The 19,109-nt window shown below is 40.7% G+C and overlaps 1 protein-coding gene across 2 annotated transcripts in view; it reads left to right on the top strand.

Moving 5' to 3' along the window:
* ANO10 (anoctamin 10) overlaps positions 1–16,570 on the top strand; it is a 125,234-nt gene extending 108,664 nt beyond the window's left edge. For both annotated transcript variants that reach the window (XM_054191053.1, XM_054191054.1), the window contains one exon: positions 15,700–16,570. In XM_054191053.1, coding sequence (XP_054047028.1) covers positions 15,700–15,735 — 36 coding nt within the window. In that variant the 3' untranslated portion in view covers positions 15,736–16,570. The remainder of the gene's footprint in view (positions 1–15,699) is intronic.
* The last annotated feature ends 2,539 nt before the right edge of the window (positions 16,571–19,109 follow it).

Below are 19,109 nucleotides of genomic sequence, written 5' to 3'. Positions count from 1 at the left end.
CGTTGCATGCATGCTGACTCCATAGCTTTTTGTAGGAAAGAAATAGGAACAAGTGGCAGAATTTTGAAAGTTTTCATAACTCTTTTGGTAGTTCTCATGTAGGAGATGGTACATCTGCCAGAATGGCTCACTATACCCAGGTTTCTAAGATTCAGGTCAGACACTGAGACAAAAGAACCGTGTGTGGTAGGTAACTATTTATATTGCAGTGTTTATATAGTTGTAGCACTTACAGGGCTTGCACACGCTAGGACTTCTGTTGCCTTAGCTCTGTATAAAAACGCACAAGTAGTAAGTTCCTGCCCCAGAGGTCTTTTTGGATGTCTGTGCTACACATACAGGTCACCGTCTGCTTGGCCATGCAGGTTCCAAAAGCTTTGTACAATTCTGCCTGTGAACTGCTTTTGGTTATGTAGGAAGAAAAAAAGAAGAGTTGCAAAAGCTTAGGCAGCAATACAGCCCTAGATGTTTAAGGACAATTTTACCTGCTATTGGAAGAGCGGGGCTGCCTGAAACAAAACGGGGATTGCTGGATATTTGTTGAAGAGAAACTCTACGTTGTTGCCCTCTTTGCTTGAATAGTTTGAAATAAATTGAAAAACCGGGGAAGTCTGTTTCCCTGAAAGGGTGGGGTTTCTTATCGGCATCTTCTTAAGCTGATGGGTTTTTTTAAAAGATAAGAGTACTCCTATATTTATATATAAAGAAGTAGTAAGTTTGCTAAATACAGAAGTTTCTTCTGACTCGTGGTACTTCCTGCTTCTGACTTGAGAGATGGTATCAAATTAATCAGTCTGTCTCTTGAAAAAGGCTTGCTCATCTTTAGGGAAATGGAAATGTCTGTTCTTTGGTAACCGGTACATTTGGTAACTAGTGGTGAAGTAAAATCTTAATGAAAATGAAAGACAGATGGGTTTGGGTTGATGGAAGTACTGTTGAGCAAACCCGGAATTCAGTTGGTCTGCCAAGTTGAGAAACTGAATGTGACTAAATTAGGCTCACATGTGGTAAGAAGACATCTTTCTTCTGCAGATGGGGCACACCCAGAGTTTCCCTTACTTGTTTTTAACTTGGTGATGTTGAAATTATCAGGCTAAACTATTAATTAGTTCATCCAGTTACTTCTCTGGGAGTGATCAGTCCTGTTTTTTTCATGAGAAGGGTACGAAAGTGTAGTGAGCACAGTTACAACTTTGGAGTAACTATTAATGGGAACAGTTGCTTACTTTCTGTATCAGTTAGTATTAAGCCCATCTCATGAATCGGAAGAATTTTCATATCTGCTTCAAAACCAAGATTATTTTTAATGCCACTGTGGAGGTTCCAGTTTGTCACATAAACATCTAATGCAAGAGAATTTATATGCACCTTAGTAATTCTGAGTTGTATTTTATTTTCCCTGATCAGCAGAAATCCAGAAGAGAGATTCACTTATTCACTAACACAGGAAAAAGACTTCTTTTCTTCCTTTTAGTCAAACCCCTGCAGATTACATAAAAGAGAAAAATCTGTTAAGGTGTCATTTATATATTTTTCCCAATATTATTTGTGATTATTCCCACATCACAGAAAGATCAAAGTCAAGAAGCAAGTTCAGCAGATGGTGGTTTCAATGGGATACAAGTCTTTGATCAAAAGTTAATAAGATTGCAAAATTAAAATATAATTATTTGAAGGTTATTTATATATGAGATTAATAGTAATATAGAGTAGCATATATAATACATATTTTAAATCAGTGCTTAATGCTAATTAGTCTGTAGAGTATACTGTCCGCTGAAGAACTCCTGTGCTGATCTGAAGTGTGAATTCCCCATAACATTATGGCAGCAATATTGGCCAATTTCCAGATTTCACAGGTTACAAATGAGGAAGGTATTGGGAGAATTCTCAAGGTATCAATCAAAAAAACAACTAATGGAAACCAAAACCTAACAGCCTCCCATTAATATTGTTCATAATGTCCCTTTAAATACCAGTGTTATGCTGACACTGCTCATTCCCGTGAAACTAGCGTTGTTAAAATCTTTATTTGTTCTTCTGTGTGTATGTATGCATTTTCTTTGTATTTTTTTATATGTATAGATGCAGTATACAGGTACAGAGAGACAGAACGAGTATCTCTGTGTGTGGATGCTATTGAGTTCCTTTTGTAGATGCACTCTTACACTGGCTTCTTGTAAACCACAACCTACAATTAGATTTCTTTTTATTGAGCGTACTCTTTTCCTTTGATGTACTTCCTTATACCGCGACTAATTGCTGTTATTTCTTATTAATATGGAAAATGATGTGTGCTCTTTTTTTTTTTTGTATGAGAGGTGTTTGCTTTAGATTATCGAAGAAATCTTTTGCTACGGTTGTAAATTGTTACTATTTTAGGAGAGGATGTAACTGACTGCCATGGGTTTTGCAGTTCTGTTGGTCCTATAATGGTGTATGGAATTTTCACTCTTTGCTTTCTGATTGTTTCCAGTGCCAAAAAGGAAACAGAAGCATGTGAGCAATGACATATTATCAAGCTCAAAGTGCAGAAAATGGATTTCTGCAGCTTGTTAATATTTTGTAATTATTTGTCCTGTCCCAGCTTGCGTATTTGATTTGCCCTGAAGGATCTGTGGAAATGTGTGTTCACCTTCCATCTTATACCATCACATAAATTTACAGTGAATTAACTAGGTGACTCACTGGATAATATTAACTCACTTTACTGATGCGAAATCGTACGATGTCTTAAACATTTATTTAGAGTCCTCTGACAGCACTTACTGGCATGTTTTTTAAAATCTGGTTTGTTTGACAGATGTAACAACTTATTTTATAAAGGTCTTACTATAAAATTTACAAGACAACGTCTATTTTCTGACAAATGGTAATGGTGTATGGTGTTTCTATAGCAATAGAGCAGAGTTTTAATGTGCTACAACTAATGTGCTGAAGAGAAATTATTTTAGGTATTATTTGTGGTTGCATGCTAGATAATACAGTTGTGATAAATTAAAATTGAGAAATATGAACGTGATGGAACTGGTAACCCTGGGTGCCCAGTAAAAGCACTTTGCAATGTATAAGCAACATTTCAAAGCGAAGCCTTGAGGTCTGACAGAATTAAATTAGCGTGGCAATTTAACATGAATCACAATAGTTAATCCCTCCGTGCATGCTGAAGCTGGCACCATTAGCTCTAATTTCCATTGAAGCAAAAGAAGGTGGTCAGTCTAGAACAGAGGCTGGACCGAAGCAGTGTCTGTCTGTTCAATGCATTTATTTCTGGGCTCCAGTTGGTTGCCAGGCTTTATCCAGCCCCTCTGAGCAGAGGAGCAAAGTGGGGCTGTGCTGGCAGTACTCTGTCCTTCCTTTCCTTCCCTTCCCACCGCTCCTGAAAAGCGGAGCAGGACGATGGGAGTTGGAGGAGGAGCGCGGATCTCTTCCCACTGGGGAGCTGCCAGCCTCCAGGGCCAGTCCTCTTGGCAGTTTTTCTGCCAGCAAGTTTGACCTTTACCAACCAGTGAATTCAAATGCAGAGGGGTGCAATCTCTAGGTTTAAAGAAATCGGAAGTAAAAGCCTAAGGAAAAGGGTGCAACTATGACAGCAGACAACAGGACTGGGAATCAGCAAAGAATAAATTGGAAAGGGAGTAAAACGCTTTATTAAAGAAAGCAAAAATACTTTACAAAAATAAGAAAGCAGGAAAAAAAAAGGAGTGTTATCAAAGTGTATGAAAACTGACATTCTGTGCATAGAAAAGCTATATAAACACAAATTATTGCAATTATTCAAGTTTTGTTTAGAAGGTAACAGTTTTAATGTGAAGTTCCAAATCTAAAAATTACAGTGTTATTAAAAGCAATTCTTACAAATTTATGTCGATTTTATGTAATACAAATTATCTGCTTATGCGTTTATGTATTGTTTTGCACAAAACTTAAATTAACAGAGAGAAACCGGGATTATGGGATTGGCAAAGCTTGAAAATAACAAAATTAAGTAGTTACAAAACAGTCCCACGTTTTTTCCAATCTAAACTTCATCCTAAAATCTTTTTCTGTAATTGCCCAGTTATATAGTGTAGCGTGCTCCGAGGCACTAAAGCAGATGTCAGAGAACACGCTAATATTCAGCATATCTACAGATCGTTGCTTGCCTTCACGTTACAAAGCTCCTTAAAATTTCAAATCTCTTCAGCCTGAAAATAGTAGCTCTTATATGGTTTTAATTTTCCATAGCTTGCTCTTTATTGCAAAACAATTTCATAAAGCTTTGCGAAGAAATTGCCGATAGTATTAGAGGCAGAAAACCACAAAATTTTGTTAGGGTCTCTGTTAGCAATAGAGACAGCTCCGAAAAGGGGGCTACGGAGGAAGAGCACCCAGGGCACGACAGTACCGGTGAGTACGGCAACTCGCGGAGGCAACTCACAGCAGTACTTTGTTTTCTAGTGAACAAGCAGAGAGACGGACAGGAGCTTTACCAATTGAGCACTACATCACTTCTCAAAAAATGCAGTAAACCACCTGTAGCAAAGAGGTTTTCTTCCTGCTAATTTGTTGGTAAAAACGAAAAGCGTTTTGTTCACTTGTAACCTAGGAAGCACGTAAAGGGAAATTCTGGCATCACTGAAGTAAACGAGAACTTGGCCATTGCCTTAAGGGAAACCAGACCTTTACCCTTTGCTAGGTTGTTTAAAATTACTACAGGCATAACAGAGTAATTTATAAATATTGTTATACCTATAATTTACGACTATGTCAGCTGTTATAACTTTACTCATTTTGAAGAAATGCAGAGTTATAAACTACCAAACCAACCTTTTACTCATTTTCAAAATATCTGTGCAAGCTAATTCAAAGTTTATTCTGACTCTCCTATGTGCTTATTGGACAATTTTATTATTTTTTTTTAAGTTCTCTAAGAGTAATGCTACATATCCAGTTGTGCATCTTAACTGTATGTGTGTGTATCTGCATAAGGGTTGTGAGGTCAAGGCTTTCTCTAGCCCAGGCCCCAAAGTGGCAATAAGCAGATGCCTAGGACAGAGGGAAGAGTAGGGCTAACATGTATTTCCCCATAATATTTTCCCATCCTCTGCCTGTGCTTCATTCATGAACTTTCTGAGCCAGATCAAATCATAAATCCACCATAACTAATTTGAGTAATCGATTTTATCCGAAGAGGTATATAACTTTATGTGATCAGATAGATAACCACTTAAATATATTTTTAAAAGCAAATCAATACCTGTAACTGATCAATACTTATGCTTAGCCCAGAGCTTAACTAAGGGAAAACAAGTTGCCTCTTTTTCCACGTGTGCATAGTCTTCCCAAGGAGCAGGGTGCTTGGCAGAAGGGGAATTTGCCTTGTCGCAGGTGTCTTTGGTGGAATAAGGAATTCTGTCAGTTGTGCCATTGCCATTCTGAAAGTATCTGCAAAGGGACCTTTGATACACTTTAAAATTGGTAGAACTGATTCATTCAGAATATTTATAAAACTACTGTAACTAGCAGTTGATTACCAGCACTACATTGATTATTTTTCACTGGACTGTGAATAGGCAATAGCAGGTAAAAGCAGAACCCCCACAGGAAGTAGAAGAAAGCTTGGCTTTGAAGAGAAAGACAAGAATGAAAATATTACTGGAAATTATCTTGTTATGGACAAGTACCTGGGGCAGGAGAGCTTCTGCAGGGAAGGAAAACAAGTAAGATGACCTGGCAGGTCTCTTGTGTTGCTGGTCTTGGATTCCTTGCCTGTTAAACTCTTGAGTAGAATTGAGGATAGTTCTTCTTCACCAAACAATTTAAACATTGAATAGTTTTTCCTGCTTTATTGCAGTGAAATGTTATTTTTGCAATACTGTGGTAACAATAACTTTAGAATTAAACTCCTTTTCCATGCTGATATGGCAGATAAACGGAGAGGCAAATTTCTTCTTAGAAAACACTCCTTCAAAAGAGTGGTTGCTTTTGTCGTGTGTCTGCCCAGTACTTAGTGTGGAAGTCTAATTTCTAAATATGTGGTTTGTGCTTCAAGTATAATTTATTATTTTCTACTTATACTGTTCAGTTGTTTGATTTCTCTAGTGTCATCTGACATATTTGTCAGGCTGAAGTTTCTGGTCTGAAATTTTGTACTTGCAGGGTTGGGGCTGGTGTGTGGTAGCAGGACGGAGAACAGCTATGCACCCTCCGTGTGTATCTGCTTTTCATATCAGATTTATATCACAGCTAGAAATTTCCAAAAATAGGGCCTGAAGTTGGGTTCTTAGTTTCCTACCTACAGTGAAACCTTGTTTACCTAATTAATTCCCTGCGTAGAGGAGTAAACTTTTTTTGTTGTCGTTACTACTTTTTGGAAACTGAGCAGGACTCTGTATGGATCCACAAATTAACAAATTTGGAAAGAAATGCGGTCCCAGATTATGATTCAGGCCAGCTGGACTGGGGCTGGCAGCCGTGTCCACTGGCCGAGCAGAGGATGGACAGGGTGCTAGTGCTTCAGGTGCTTAGGTGTTGGGCTTTGCGTGCCTGGGTTCCAAGGGTGGGCAAACCTGTGGTCAAAAAGTAATGGGATTACAGAGTATTTTTTTTTGTCTTCTTGTGAGGGTTGGGCATAATTAATTTTGAGAGACCATCTCGGCTTTTCATGCAGTCTATTCCCTGCTGTCACATGGATTACAGGGAGACGGGCTCATGCTCTTTGATTTTCTCTCTGTTCTTTTTGTGGCATTAAATAGTTTCAAATAGTCTTTTGCCTTTCGTACAGCAGAATTTTTTAAAGGATGTTGGCAAAAACTCTGTGGGTTTTGGCATGTGTAACCCTGGAATAGATGTTGTGTGGTCTCCTCAGGGCTAAACCTCGACTGCTGCGTGGGTTTGTGCACTCGAGGGAGGCTTGTGTCTATAGCCCAGCGGGTCCCTTCCAGCCTTAAGCTGGAAAAAATGGAAGAACAGAAATGACTTAGCTTTGCTTGTCTTGAAAGTGTTAGACTGAAATGTGTATTCTCTTAGAAGCTGTAGTGAGCTGGGTATTTTGGACATCACCTGAGCACTTCACCATTCCAGCAGAAGAGTGAGGAGGAAGGACTGTCGACTGTCTCACTGCAGGGCCGTGGACCACCCTCCAGTCCCTCACCCTTTTCTCAGGTGCTGGTTTTGCTGTTTCTCAGCCATGCCTCCTGATTTCATGGGGCAGGGTGAGTGCAAAACACATGAGCTTAGGCAGTAAATCAGTGTATACTGAGCAACCTGGTTCTTAGCCAGGCTGTTACTGCTGTTGCAGTCGGTATAAGGCTAACTCAGCTGTGGCTGCAGTTACGCTTCAGTGTCGGGCATGTTCCTATCAATAAATCAGGGGTTTGTGTCCAGAGGCCTAGTTAAACTCTCAAAGTGCTGGGTATTTCTCTTCCAAAGGATAACTGCATGCTCGGGGGTGTCCCGCTTAGCATATAAGCTTGTTAAACTTCAGAGAGGAGGAATGACTTGGTTTATCCATTTTTCTCTTGATTGTAACTAGTAACTGCAAGCTGGTAATTCACATTATCCAAAACTCCTGAGAATATAAATTTTATCATAGCTCACCCTGAAATCATTAAAACAGTGTTAATGTGCTATTAACCCAGGGACAAACTGCACCCCTAAAGTGTAGTGAAGTCTGTTTGACCCAGGTCACAAAATTAAAAGAAAGGTATGGCTGACAGGCACAGATCTGGAAGGACCGTGCAGTCCTCCGGACATGATCAAGGTCGTGTCACTTTGGATATTTTTGCATCATTGCTTTCATAGCTAGTCAATAGTTTCTGACTCCAAAAATCTATTGACCAGCTGCTTATTGGATGGGAGGTAATTGCATGAGCTAAAGGGGGAGAGCGTTTGCTAAGGCTGCTGTCCCATCCTGTGAGTGCGGTTAGAGCACACGCTCTTCGTTAGGCATTCAGACACATCGTTTGTATATTTAATCTTTCACTATGCAACTCTGTGGTCAGTTATGGTGAAAGAAGTGAATTTTTAAAAGTATGAACTAAAATAAGATAAAATACATGTTCTGAGGGTGAGCATACGTAACCTCTACCTTTGAAGAAAATACTGTGATGCTATCTAATGTGGCTTCTGCTATTATTTCGACATTTTTGTGCTATCTACTGAACTAAAATAAGGTTCAGCAAAGGATGACTAATAGGGTAAGAATATTGTAATGAGTATTAGTTAATACTTTGCAATTTAAATCAGAGACAATATGAAGTAAATCAGAAAAAAATCTTGGAAAAAATCTACTACAAATAGGGTTGCTTTGTCTGCCGTGGCTTCACAGCGCTATTAATCAGGCACAATACTCCAAGGCACGTATTATGTGATTCTGCAAGTTTTCCTGACTCTGCACTTACTAATTTTGTAAACTTACTGTTTCATTAACGCTAGCTTTTTGTACTTGGTATTCTGTCATGAATTAGGCATACAAGAAAGGAAAGAAGAGAATTACTTTTTTGCTGTTTGCTATTACCTGCTGTTTGTTGTAGCAGATTCCCACTCTAGATCTGTAGAGTCCAGGCAAAGTTCTCTGCCACAATTTCTGTAGGAACAATAATAAAAATCTCTCTGGAAGGGACCTCAGAAGGTCTCTAGTCCAACCCCCTGCTCAAAGCAGTGTCAACGCCAAATTCAGACCAGGTTGCTTGGGGATTTTTCCAGTCGGGTCTTGAAAACCTCCAAATCCAGAGAATGCAGATCTCCCCGGGGCGCTGCTGCAGTGCTTAGTTATCCTTGTAGGGAATTTTGGGGGGAGGGATTATTTCTTTATGACCGCTTTGTTTCTTGTTCTCTTGCTGTGCACATCAGCGAAGAGCCTGGCTCCGTCTTCTTGCTGACCTCCTTGTAGATATTGGTGGGTATCTCAGCCTTTTCTCACAGGGTATGTGCATCAGCTCCCTGCCCATCTTGTGTCCCATGGCTAGACTTGGTGAAGGTGATCAATATCCTTCTAATACTGGAAGCCCCCAAACTAGACACGGTATTCCAGATGTAGCCTAGAGGTCAGGAAGAATAATAGGTGCAGTGCTTAGTAACTTTAGTCTTCAAAAAGTTAAATTATTGTAATTGCTTACAGAGTCCTTCTCATGAGAACTACACAATTCAGCATTTGTTTCTTTGTTATCTTCCGTTTAAAATTCTTCTCACCTCCTCATCAAAAATTTACATTTTGGCTGTATGGTTTTTCTTTATAGAGAGGTTTTTTTTCACTGGTTTGCAATGTCACCGGGCCATTGGGCTTGACTCTGGTAAATAAGGAAGTTGTGAAATTGTTCCTACAAGTCTTTTATCATATTACTCAAGAAGGGGGGAAACTGTATTCTGGAAATCAATAGGAGACTTAAGGGTTGTACTGGATGAGTTACTGAGAACAAGCATTCAGTGTTACATTGTGGCTGTGTGGGCTAACACAGAAGTCCGGGGATTTATAAACAGGAGAATACTACTATAGATGCTGTTTATTGCTACTGTAAATAAGCATGTTATCGTCTCCAGCTATGGCAACTAAGAGGTTGCTGAAAAACTGGTCAGAGTCAGAAATGAGGCTTAGAAGTTACCCCAAACCTGAAGTCCTTAAGCTCCGTTCCCTGCAGACGAAGTTCAACACCACCCACAAAAACCTTGAGGGAAGGTCTGTGGTTCTAGGTACGAAGTTACCACAACTTTCCACTATTATAATCAGAAAGAATAAATTTCCATTAAATAAGTTTTTATACTTTTACACAGAATAAAATATTAGATGTGGAAGAGGCTTACTGAGTTTTGAAGGGGGTGTTAATTTGCCTCTTCTGTAACTGGCTGGTACTTACAAATTAAGCTGATACAGTTCTTGCAGTTGTCAGCAAAAAGCTCAAGGCCCAAAACCTACCTTTGTTGTGACTGTACGCCATTAGGAAAGAACAATTTTTATATATATCCATCACTTTTTCATATTATAATTAATTTGTGAAAGTGGGAAAGATAGCATGTAACACTATGCTTTCTTTAAGCAGTAAACTGCTAATGAGCTGTTCTACATGGTTAATACAGGAAAAGCAGAAGATGAAGTTGCTGATAAGAAGCATCTGCCTTCATGTCTTCTTATATTTAATTATATGGCTATTTACATGTCTGTTCTTCATATATACAAACATACGTGTATGTTGAGTATGCACGTGGAAGAGCACCAAACCAGTGAATCATTAACTCCTGGTTTCATTGATTTTCACTTTTAAATGCTTATTAGATTTTAAAATTGTTTTCCTCCGGTTGTGGTTGAATTGTCAGTTGGCGTTAACACACACAGTGGTGAAATTAAGAGTAGGTAGAGGCTGGATTAGCAGGACTGAGCATAACTGGAAAATAACGGTGTTGGAAGCATTTGACACAGAGCTCAGCAAGTGCAAGAAATCAACATTAAACAGACAACCAGAAGTGAGGAAAGCAGAGACTGTTAGCCGCCTGATAAAATGTTGGCTGTCCCGTAGAAACCATACAGGAAGGTTGAGAGTGTTTGATTAGATTATGAGCGTGTGTGAAACGAGCACTGGTTAACAGCAGAAGTGCCGGGTTCTCTCCGTCATCCTCTCGTGCAGAAGGAAGGTCACAGATGGATTTGCGAGATAGGGTTTGTGAAGGATTTCTCAGCTGCAGGGACAGAGTGAAGCTTCACGCTGGGGCGTACATTGTCCTTGCTGAAAGCAGCCCGACCGCACAGAGCGAGATGCAAAAGCATCTCCTCGTCTGTGGGCTCTGGGCATGGGGTTTGAGAACGAAGGTGGGCCACGGTTCTCGTCGTGCCACGCGGAAGCGACCTGTGTTTCCAGCGAGGCTGTGGCTTGAACAAGCACTGCTGGTGGTAAATCCCTGAGCGACTCAGTGGGGTTTGCTTTAGTCGAGGTCTGTGGTGTTACTGTGTATTTCTGTTAGTTCCTGTTTGGAGCTATTTCTTTTACTTGCATATAGTAAGTAGTATTGTCCATAGCACTAAATCACAAGCTCGGACTTCCGTAGACCCTCTAACTGGAGAGTTACCAGTCGTTGATAACTACCGTCAATACCCTCTGTACTAAAATTCGTGTTTCTGGTTGCAAACACACAAAGGAAGTAGCCTGATTTCCAGACTTGATATGCAACTGTATTTGTGGTGTGTAAGTGTCTGTTATGTGTCATTAAAGTGCTTTCAGAAAATCGAATGTGGAAATGTAGTGAAATCTAATTAATTGGTAAAGCCTGTTTGTAAACCACATTGAAGAATTTTTGCTATTTCTACTGAAAATACTATCTAATTATATTATGTGTACTTTACAAAGAAATTTAAACTTAATAAAATGGAAGTAGCAAATCTATTGAATTACAGCAGATAAATATTTAGAGCAATTCCTAACAGCAGAATTTTAGAATAAACCACGCTATAGCCCCACGACAGTAGACTAATGTTAGTTTAGACACATGCTTTGCTTACGTATTACATGGATAGGCTGCTGTGGCTGAGTGTGCTGCACAGAACAGGCCGTTACGTTGGTAGAGCCACACAGCGGCAGAGAGACGTGAGCCAGGGGCTGCGGAGAGCGGGGCCTGGCTCGCCGGGGAGCGGGACTGCACCATCAGTTGTCGTGCACCAGCCACCTGTTTTGCAAAACAGAAGCATAAACCCTTTTGCTGGTAATTCTCAGCTGAGAATAAATGAAGGATGGTTTATTGAGCCAGCTCGTTTCTGAACTGTGCCTCTGGTTGGTTTGCAGAGGCTTTTAATACCCCTCAAATGAGCATTGTTTTTCTTTGTCGTTGTGTATCTAGTAGGTTTGAAAAGTAGATTGAAAAGTTTTTAATACCTCTTTTTCTATATTTTTGAAATACCAATACCTCCTTAAAACTTAAGAAATATTTTTTTGATGTAAGCGTAGTTAACTCAATCCTACAGGTTTGTCAATGAGCCCATTGGGGCCATCAGGGTAAAGGTGATCTTGAAATGTCCCTTGTCGGTTCCCTTTCTCAGTATCAGAAAAAAAAAATAGACTCACTTTCCCATATGTTGTCCTAGAGAAATATTTTCCCAGTAAAACGGAACATTTCCTTTCACAGTAAAAGAAAAGAAAATTTAAAAATTCTTCAGCCTGAACTTGGCAAAGAATTTCACTGTCTAATGGTGCCACCACATGTTGCTTGCCGAAGTGATAGCTCTCAGGGGAGCCCGGTGCTGCCAGGTACTGCAAAATATGGTTTGGTATTAAAAGTTATAAAGAAGAAATGAAATATGCAGCTCTTGGGGTTCTCATGTTCCTTATGATTCATTTCCTGAAATATGTGAGTGACTGCATTTGGACCGGTTTCGCCCAGGCTGCGTGTGCCATGGCAGCATGTGAAGCTATTTTAAGACATTTTTCTACTCGCTGGCCCACTGAAGAAGCTGGGAAATTTGTTTGTTTATCGTATATTTTAAATTTACTAGCATAAAATGGCCAGCATAAGAGATGACTAGCATAAGATTAGCTCAGTTAAAATCAGGAGTGCCTTCAAAAATAAATGACAGTAGTCCCGCTTGTATAGAATTTTTGGACTGATTACCATCTAGTCATCATTAATAAGTCACTTGCTTGGGTTTTTTCCAGACTTGGCAACTCCTGCAGGAATCAGAGAATAAAAATACCTTTCCAGTTTTCTACGGTCCTCATTAATCCCCATATAATTAAAACAACGCTCAGAATTTAAGAAAATCATTCTAAAATAAGAGAATTAGGTTTGAATTTGATGAATCATTAACTGAATTAAGTTGCTGTCTTCTGTATGTTTTTAATGTTTTTACAGCAGGGGTAGAAGTCACTTTAATTAAGATGCTGTAGTTTTATACAGACATTTATTTAAATAAGTGAATCGGGCTGCAGAAGAGGAATTTATGTTCCAGCTTTTAGATATGGCTTTTTTTCTGCACTGTTGCTATGGAGAAGCATGTAAATATTTGTATCCCAAACTAATTTTACTTCCCTTATAGATGGCATGGAAATACAGATAAAAATGGTAAAGAAGAGTTATTGTAGGTGGGTTTTACCATGCAGAGTGATGTTTTGGAATGGGTTCAGGCACAGGCCTTAGCAGCAAAAGAAGGTTAGAAAGTGCTGTGTTAAAGCAATCCGACATCTTTATATTACAGGATAGAAATTGAATAAAAGTGTCCACTGTAGTTGCAGTTTCCTCTTTCCCAATTTTTTTTGATAGCATTATTAGGTATTTGTTTTTCTAATAGCTCCTGTGTGCTGGGCCATTTGTATAAAATCAAGTACAAGCATAAAAGAAAGAACTTTAACTCAGAAGCACACGTCCATCCACCACTGGGTGGGTGACATGGAAACGACACAGCTGCTTAGGAGTTGGAAGCTGCATAAATTATTTCTTCATATGATCACTCACATTTTTTAATGTCCAGCCTTTTTCTTTCCTCATCTGCCAGATCGCCTTGAAGGCGGCAGTCGTGCTGGACCACCAGGTTATGGCCTCCTGAATTCCAGCAGAGCTGTGCCTCTCCTTGCCTTTGCTGCTCACCTTGTCTCCATCTTGTCTCCTTCCTTTGACTGTTGTCTCGCAGCCTTTTTCTTTGAGGACTTAAGTCACTGTAATTATTTCTTAGTCTATCAGGGTGGTTTCCAGTCTTCCAGGCGTTGCAAGACCCTTAGCTGATAACCCCAGGTGATGCGTGAGAGAGACCTTTGGTGCAGTTTAAACTCAGCTCTTACTGCCTCTGTAAATTCTGTATTATGAAACATCCTCTTTAACAAGAAGCTTCAAAGACTGGCTCTGGTTTCTCTTACTCAGCAGATATTTTCAACGCCTGGAATTGTTATTCTGGTTTCACATTGAGATCGCTCAGGTGACGTCCTAAGATAATGAAAACAAAAACAGTTAACAAAAGGATTGGAAATAACACGTGTCACCGTAGCAGTCTGCTACCTTGTTGTTGTATCACAGGATGTTTTTGTTCAATTCAACAGCAGAAAAAAATGGGCAATGCAGAAATACTGATATATTTAGTATTACTGATATATACTGATATATATATTACTGATAAATAACAGTTACAGCTTAACATTCGTGCCATGGGAATTGGGGACAGTGTTGTGTCTGTAGATTCCTTAAAAACTTAAATATTTAAGGCTAAATGACTTCTATGATTTTTCTAAAAATAAAAAAAACCAACCCTCTACAGTACTGAAGACTTCACAGTGAACTAAAGTTTTACATCTGTAAATAATGTGCTTGTCCTGGTTTCATCTGGGATAAAGTTAATTTTCTTCCTAGTAGCTGCTGTGTTTTGGCTTTAGTATGAGAATAATGTTGATAACACAGACTGGTTTAGTTGTTGCTAAGTAATGCTTACAGTAAGTCAAGGACTTTTTCAGCTTCCCATAAAAGCTGAGAGGGAGCATAGGCAGGACAAGGTGGCCAAAGGAATATTCTGTACCATAGGTGCCGTGCTCAGGGTACAAATGGGGGTTGGCGGGGGGGCAGGGATCCGCAATCACTGCTCGGGACAGGCTGGGCAACCCGTCATTGGGTGGTGAGAGCAACTTGTGTTGTAACACTTGATTTTGTATATTCTTTTACCATTATTTTTATTATTATTGTCATTATTATTATTTTATCTTCTGGTACTCTTCTATTAAACTATCTTTATCTCAACCCATGAGGGCTTTTTTCTTTTTCTCCCTCTTCTCCCCATCCCGCTGGAGCGGGGAGTGAGTGAACGGCTGCATGGTCCTAGTTGCCATTATGGTTTAAACAACCACGACAGTACCTTAAAAACATGCCTGCCACTTGGCCAGTAGGTAGATTCTCCCTCTGGCTAAGCAAAGTGCATTTGTGTCTTCAGAATGAATATCTGCTATAACAAGGAATAATTACTTTTTTTAAAAAAAAAAAAAATCCCCTTTGTGTCTGAGATTCTGATCTCACAGTCCTTCATTGTGATGAGCGTTTTGCTTATCTGAAGTTGTCACAAAGAACCATTCTGCATTTTAATAACTAACTAAATAAATCTGTGATTCAGAGATAAGCATTCTTAATTCCAGATTGGTGTCGACGTCTTCCTAAATGGAAGAGCGGATTTCCAGCCTGTGCTTACTGCCGTTGTTCCAGGTGTTGCCCGAGAAGAAGTGAAGTGGCTGCCGTCACCCCGCGCATGGGGGTGACCGGGGATCAGAGCCGGGGGTTTCCAGGAGCAGCGGTGACGGTGACAGCTGACACAGCGCTCCGTCCCCAGCACAGTTGTTGGCTTTGAGCGGCAGGAGACAGTTCCAATACAACAGGAATTTCCCCTGGCTTTTCATCTCGCCGTTCTTTCAGCAGTTCCCCCTTGGCCATGGGTCTGAGAGAGAAGGGTTTTTCCTCTGTCTGTTGGGCCCGCTAATTTCAGCGTGAGACATTACTCATCACAAAAAGAATTAATTAACACACAAGTTGCACCATCATTTGCTGAGCGTTTTGGTGGGAAAAGCAATACCTCTGTTAAAACGGTGTCGTTTGTAAAAGTTGGGCATAACAGACTTGCGGTTTCGAACTACCGAAGCTTAACTGTTTTGTGTAGTTTTATTATTGAGTTGGATTCAGAAGTCTCCTGCTTTCGGATTTTGCTGTTTTGCGTAGTTCGTCGTGCTAGCACTGCGCTCAGTGTACCTCTTCTCTTTCTCCCTTCTCTCACAGCAAATGAAGCTTGCGGCTGAGTCACTGAAGGAGTAAACACGGAGGAACGAGGATGACTAAAAGCGGTCACATGCGAATGCGGGCACTTCTTGAGCATTTCTTTACGATGATGTGTCGCGCTCCGAGTGTGCACTCCACCATCTATTCAGTAGGTGGCACCTGCTTGTATGATACTTGGTAAATATTCTCTGCCTGACACTAAAAAAAAAAAAAAAAAAGATATTTTTCTCCTGCTCTCTTTGTTTCTTACACGCGATTGGCGCAGTTAACACCAAAGCAAGCACTCCAGCTTATGCCGGGTCTGGCTGAAATCTGCCAGATTCACCCTGCCTCAAGTGATTGAAAACAGACCCTGTGAGCAGGCATCCAGAAGCTAACTACGGTTAGGAAAAAAAAAAACCCAGAAGACAGACTATTATTTAATTCACAGCGTATGGTCCTGTTGGGGTTAGTGCCCCTTTTGTTTCTTTCTGACAAATCATGTATTTTTTTTCCAAGGCTGCTTATTAGCTACTGTTTGCACATAGCAAATTAGCTTAAATATTTTATACGTCGCGTAATGAAATACATGATTGTTCCCTATGTGATTTGAGAAATATTTAGACATAATTATTATAAAGTATGCATTATATATACTCCTGTGTGCTAGTTAGCTAAGTAAGCCCCAGCTAAAATCTTTGGAAAAGCTGGGTAAAAAAGCATTCGGCAGGAAACAGATTGCTGATCAGTAATTTATGAAGTGTATTTATTTTTTAATTTACATGACATTTTGGTATCACTTCCCTGGCTCTTGAACTGCAGTATTTTATGAATGGGTCTTTTGGTTAAACGAACTGACAGTAATGGATCAATTAAACTTGATGTACCAGTACTCTTGTGCATAGTGAATGTCTGATTTTTTTCCTTGCATTTCATAAATAACTTCATAAAAGGCAATTTTCCTAATGTTTCGTTGTTTTCTGATAGTAATAGGACCAGAATCTACAGTGTTTGCTCCCGTGACCTTGAGACAGTTTATTTTCTCTTGCTCTGACCTTCATCTTTGGTAGATGTAACTTTACCTATACGTGAGACTTGCTGGAACTCTGTTGGAAAAAAATCTGCTGTTATAATAATTAAGGTATTTGCCTACTTTGCACATTGCAGATTTCTGCCACAGGGCCCCCACAGCAGAGTAATATAACGAAGCCAAAATAATGTATTCTGTCTGGAATTTAAAATTAGCATTTCTCAAACTCTACAAGCGTGACCCAGTAAGAAACGACTCCGTTCCCTTGGGAAGAGGAGCAAAACCGTGCTACAGCTGCTGTCTCTCTTCTTGCTTCTCCCACCGTGCGCCCCCCACGCTGCTGCTATTTCAGGGGTATCTGACGGGCTGCTGCTGGGCCACGGCCTGTTCCTGACACTGCAGCAACCACCAGGGATCTTTTAGGGACCAACAGTGCCGTAGAGATGCCCAAACCGAAGCTTTTTTGAGGAGGGGACCAGCATATTCTCCATGAAAGCAGCTCCCCAGCTTTGCAGTTTCTTGCCCACGTTGATCTGAAGTAGCTCATGTTTGTTCAGGTTTTCCTCACGCCGCCTAGTCTGTGCTTTTGAGTGAACGGTTCGGGAGAAGAAAAAATCTGTGGGATGGGTTCCTGGTGGAATATGTTCTTGTGAGCTTGTGGTAGCCTTTTTTTAAGGGATTCTGCTGGTCTGCTAATTTATGCTGGTTTATGAGTGTAAAGTTGGTGTGTTTTGCTGATGGCAACTCAATCAGGTGTCTGGAATAATTTTCTAAGGATGGGTTAGAAAAAGAATCGAGTCGTGTCTCAACAGTGATCACGTGAAAAAAAAATAAGTAGACTTCTGCAAAACTGACTTTGTGGTTGTCCTTGAGGTGCTTCCATTCTCCTGTTTTCCATAGACTAACAGGAAAATCTCTAGTGAGGTGTAAGCACCCGGTGATGTGAGTAAGGTTAGCTGTTGCCCTTGCCTTGGGCAAATCCCTTCACTCTGCTTAGTTTCCTTATCTCTAAATGGGGATGATACCGTTCTTCAGGTGGATTCTCCAGCTAAAGCTAGTAGGTGTGGAGGAATTACCACCTTCCATAGTGTGAGTGAGAAGTATGGGAATCCTTTGTTTTATAGGAGTTAGAATTTGTTGTAGATCCTGGGAGAACTCTTGTTTTTAGCATGACAGCTGCTACGCAATCATGGTCATGGTTTTTGTCCTAAACAGCGTACGCTTCAGCTTGCTGAGAAAAGTCACCTGTACATTGCCAAGTAATATTTTGCCACTGAACTGAAGTTCATCTCCTATTGCTCTGTATTCTGTGCTTTGTCCTTTTCCTGGGGGTTTGCTGTGTTTCATACTGTTTGCTATTGGTTTGATGCTGGGTTTTGGTTGGTTTGCTTGTTTGTTTTACATTCCTGATGTCATCTGTTTTCATTTCTCATGTGAGAGAAAAAAAACTGTTCCTGTCTCTGCTTCTGAATGTCTCTGTATTGTTTTCTTTCTTTCTGCTGTAGGTGCACCTGTAAAAATTGTGGGAGGCTAGGGATGAAACTTACTGACAAAAATCTGCTGTCAGGTGAAAATGTTAGAAGGAATAAATAAGGTATTTACCAGTAACTGCCATTCACAAGCTGTGTCATCTGTATGTCTGTTCCTAGCCTAGGGAACCGTGTCCCCAGGGCGCGCAGGAGCGGAGGCTTTATTTTCCCGTTGTGCTCAGGCTCATCCCCTGGTGCAGAGCTGACGCACGAGGCCCTTGGTCTGGTTTTCTCAGCGTGCAATAGAGAAGGGTGCAGAGGGGTGCAGGGGAACGTGCACTGAAATGACGGGAAACAAAGCCACCTCCATCAGAGGTGTCTGGTTCCCCATAAGTATCTTCTTCCTTGGGGTCACCGAGCAGTTTGCGTAGAGCTGAAGCTGCAGCTCGGGTCCTCCAGGCAGGTGGTGGTGGGTTCGTGGGGGGTTGTGGAAGCGTGAATGGGCTCTGAGCAGCTGCCTTGGGACTGGGCACGGGCCAGATTACGCTCTGCCTATACTCCGTTACGGGCAGTGGGTCCATCCCAGGAGGTTCCTGGCAGAGTCCATCCATCACCCGACTGGAGAGGCCCTACAGTGACAGCCTCGGCTCTGGACCTTTCAGGAGCGCAGACAGACAGACCTGGGTCTGTTGCCGGCCGTCCAATGCCTGCGGGGCTCTAAGGAATAAAGTAAGCACATGTCTGGTCTAAAGCTTCAGGGAGAAACCTAGGATGAGGCTGGAGGCACCCTGTTCGGGAAGAGGAGTGTGTGGAAGTAGCTTGTACCTATCCATAAGGCTTGTATTTTACGTGGCTCTTTAGCAGCAGCGATTACAGCCAAGAAAGCTGTTTTTAAGGAAAAGGGCAGTCATAAATGTACCGGTGATACAGTC

This window comes from Rissa tridactyla, chromosome 2, assembly GCF_028500815.1.
Source record: "Rissa tridactyla isolate bRisTri1 chromosome 2, bRisTri1.patW.cur.20221130, whole genome shotgun sequence".
NCBI classification, from domain to species: Eukaryota; Metazoa; Chordata; class Aves; order Charadriiformes; family Laridae; genus Rissa; species Rissa tridactyla.
This window is presented reverse-complemented; position numbering and strand designations above follow the sequence as displayed.